Below are 2,115 nucleotides of genomic sequence, written 5' to 3' on the forward strand. Positions count from 1 at the left end.
CAGCAGCAGCAGCAGCAGCAGCAGCAGCAGCAGCAGCAGCAGCAGCAGCAGCACTAGGAAGAGGACAGCAGCAAGACCCCTCCCCCGCAAGATTGCATGCGCTGCAGCTCTCGCGCTGCGGCGGTGGATGAAGGTGGCTCTCAGGCCGGTAGAAGCAGCAGCAGCAGCAGCAGCAACAGCAGCAGCAGCAGCAACAGCAGCAACAGCAGCAACAGCAGCAGAAGAAGCAGGAGATAAAGACTTACAGAGATACGCACAGCTGCTGCAGCTGGTGCGGCTGACAAACGAAAACACCGCAGCAACACCAGCAGCAGCAGCAGCAGCAGCAACAGCAGCAGCAGCAGCAGCAGCAGCAGCAGGAGAAGAAGAAGATGAAGAAGAAAACAGCAACGAAGACAAAATAACAGCAGCAGCAGATGCACTAAAAATTCTAGCTGCACCAACAAAACCACAAACCCTCAAAAAAGCAATACGAGAAACCGCACACAGACTGCAGGTCAGAAACCCTAAACCCTAAACCCTAAACCCTAAACCCTAAACCCTAGAATATAAACCCTAAAATGTAAACACTAAACCCTAAACCCTAGAATATATACCCTAGAATATAAACCCTAAAATATAAACCCTAAAATATAAACCCTAAACCCTAGAATATAAACCCTAAAATATAAACCCTAACACGTACGAACTAAACAGTATTAACCCCTAAACCCTAAATATTAAACCCTAAACCCTAAATATTAAACCCTAAACCCTAATTTTCGTGGTGGCTCCCCTGCAGTGTGTGATAGTTTTGCGTTTAGAGTGTGTCTTTGTTGTTGAGGGTTTAGGGTTTAGGGTTTAGGGTTTAGGTTTTTTTTTTTATTTTTTTTATTTAATATTTCAGGTTTTTCTTTGTTCTTCTTTTTCTTCCTATGATGACCTCTTCTGCCGTCTTCCTCTTCTCCTTCTCTCCTTACAATTCATTTGCTGCTACCCTCACCCAGGGCCCCCCACCAAGTGCTCTCAGCTGCTGCTGCAGCAGCAGCAGCAGCAGCGGCAGCAGCAGCAGCTGCAGCAGCAGCAGCAGCAGCGGCAGCAGCAGCAGCTGCAGCAGCAGCAGCAGCAGCTGCAGCAGCAGCAGCTGCTGCAGCAGCAGGAGCAGCAGCAGCAGCAAGGTGTACACAATGGAGCTCTCGCCTTGAGCGCAGACGCAGGGGGGCCCCCAGGGGGGCCCCCAGGTAGGGTACTGGGGGGTCCCCTGGGGGGGGCCCCTAGGGGCCCCCCTGCTGCGTTTACTGCATTTCGTGTTTGTGTTGAGTTTGTTGTTAGTTGTATTGATGATGAAGACCCAAGGATACGAGCTGTTGCTGAAAGGTGGATAGATACAGGACAAGCTGCTGCTGCTGCTGCTGCTGCTGCTGCTGCTGCTGCTGGTGTCCCTGCTGCAGCAGCAGCAGGAGCAGCAGCAACAGCAGCAGCAGCAGCAGCAACAGGAGAAGGAGAGAGTTTGAGTGTTGCTGCAGTGGAGATAAATTCGCTGTTTCGTTCTGTCTTAGAGCAGCCAACAGCAGCAGCAGATGCCTCCCTTTGCTGCTGGGGAGAGACACAAGCAGCAACAGCAGCAGCAGCAGCAGCAGCAGCAGGAGCAGCAGCAGCAGCAGCAACAGCAGCAGATGAGTATGAGCTTGTTCCTGGGGGTTATATAGAGACATCACCTATGAGCCCTGCAGCAGTAGTGCAGCTGCTGGGGGAGGGAAAGATAAATGCTGCTTTTGCTGCTGCTGCTGCTGCTGCTGCTGCATGCAGCTGTGTCTTCGCCAGCACAAGCCCAGAGGAGACGCAGCACAGGAGGGCGCTGCTGCTCTCCTCGCTGAGAAATCTACGGGGCCAGTTCAAACTCTGCCGTCTGCTGCAGCAGCAGCAGCAGCAGCAGCAGCAGGAGTCAGCAGCAGACGCGTATGCAGAAGCTCCGTTTCACAGCAGCAGCAGCAACAACAGCAGCAGCAGCAGCAGCAGCAGCAGCAGCAGCAGCAGCAGCTGGTGCGTTGATGACATAGAAAGTATTATACTTGTCAGTGGGGGGTTGGATCTAGAAGCTGCTGCTTCTTCTCTGTCTCGTCTCTGCCGTCTGCG

General features: G+C 52.8%; 1 protein-coding gene across 1 annotated transcript in view; it reads left to right on the forward strand.

The window, feature by feature from the left end:
- Positions 1 to 2,115, forward strand: part of EMH_0056770 (uncharacterized protein) — a gene marked incomplete at both ends in the record, with an annotated part of 3,909 nt that overhangs the window by 1,599 nt on the left and 195 nt on the right. The window contains 2 exons of the mRNA XM_013497393.1: positions 134 to 496; positions 887 to 2,053. Coding sequence (XP_013352847.1) covers positions 134 to 496; positions 887 to 2,053 — 1,530 coding nt within the window. The remainder of the gene's footprint in view (positions 1 to 133; positions 497 to 886; positions 2,054 to 2,115) is intronic.

Source organism: Eimeria mitis, genomic scaffold (assembly GCF_000499745.2).
Source record: "Eimeria mitis Houghton genomic scaffold, Emh_scaff2645, whole genome shotgun sequence".
Taxonomy (NCBI): Eukaryota; Apicomplexa; class Conoidasida; order Eucoccidiorida; family Eimeriidae; genus Eimeria; species Eimeria mitis.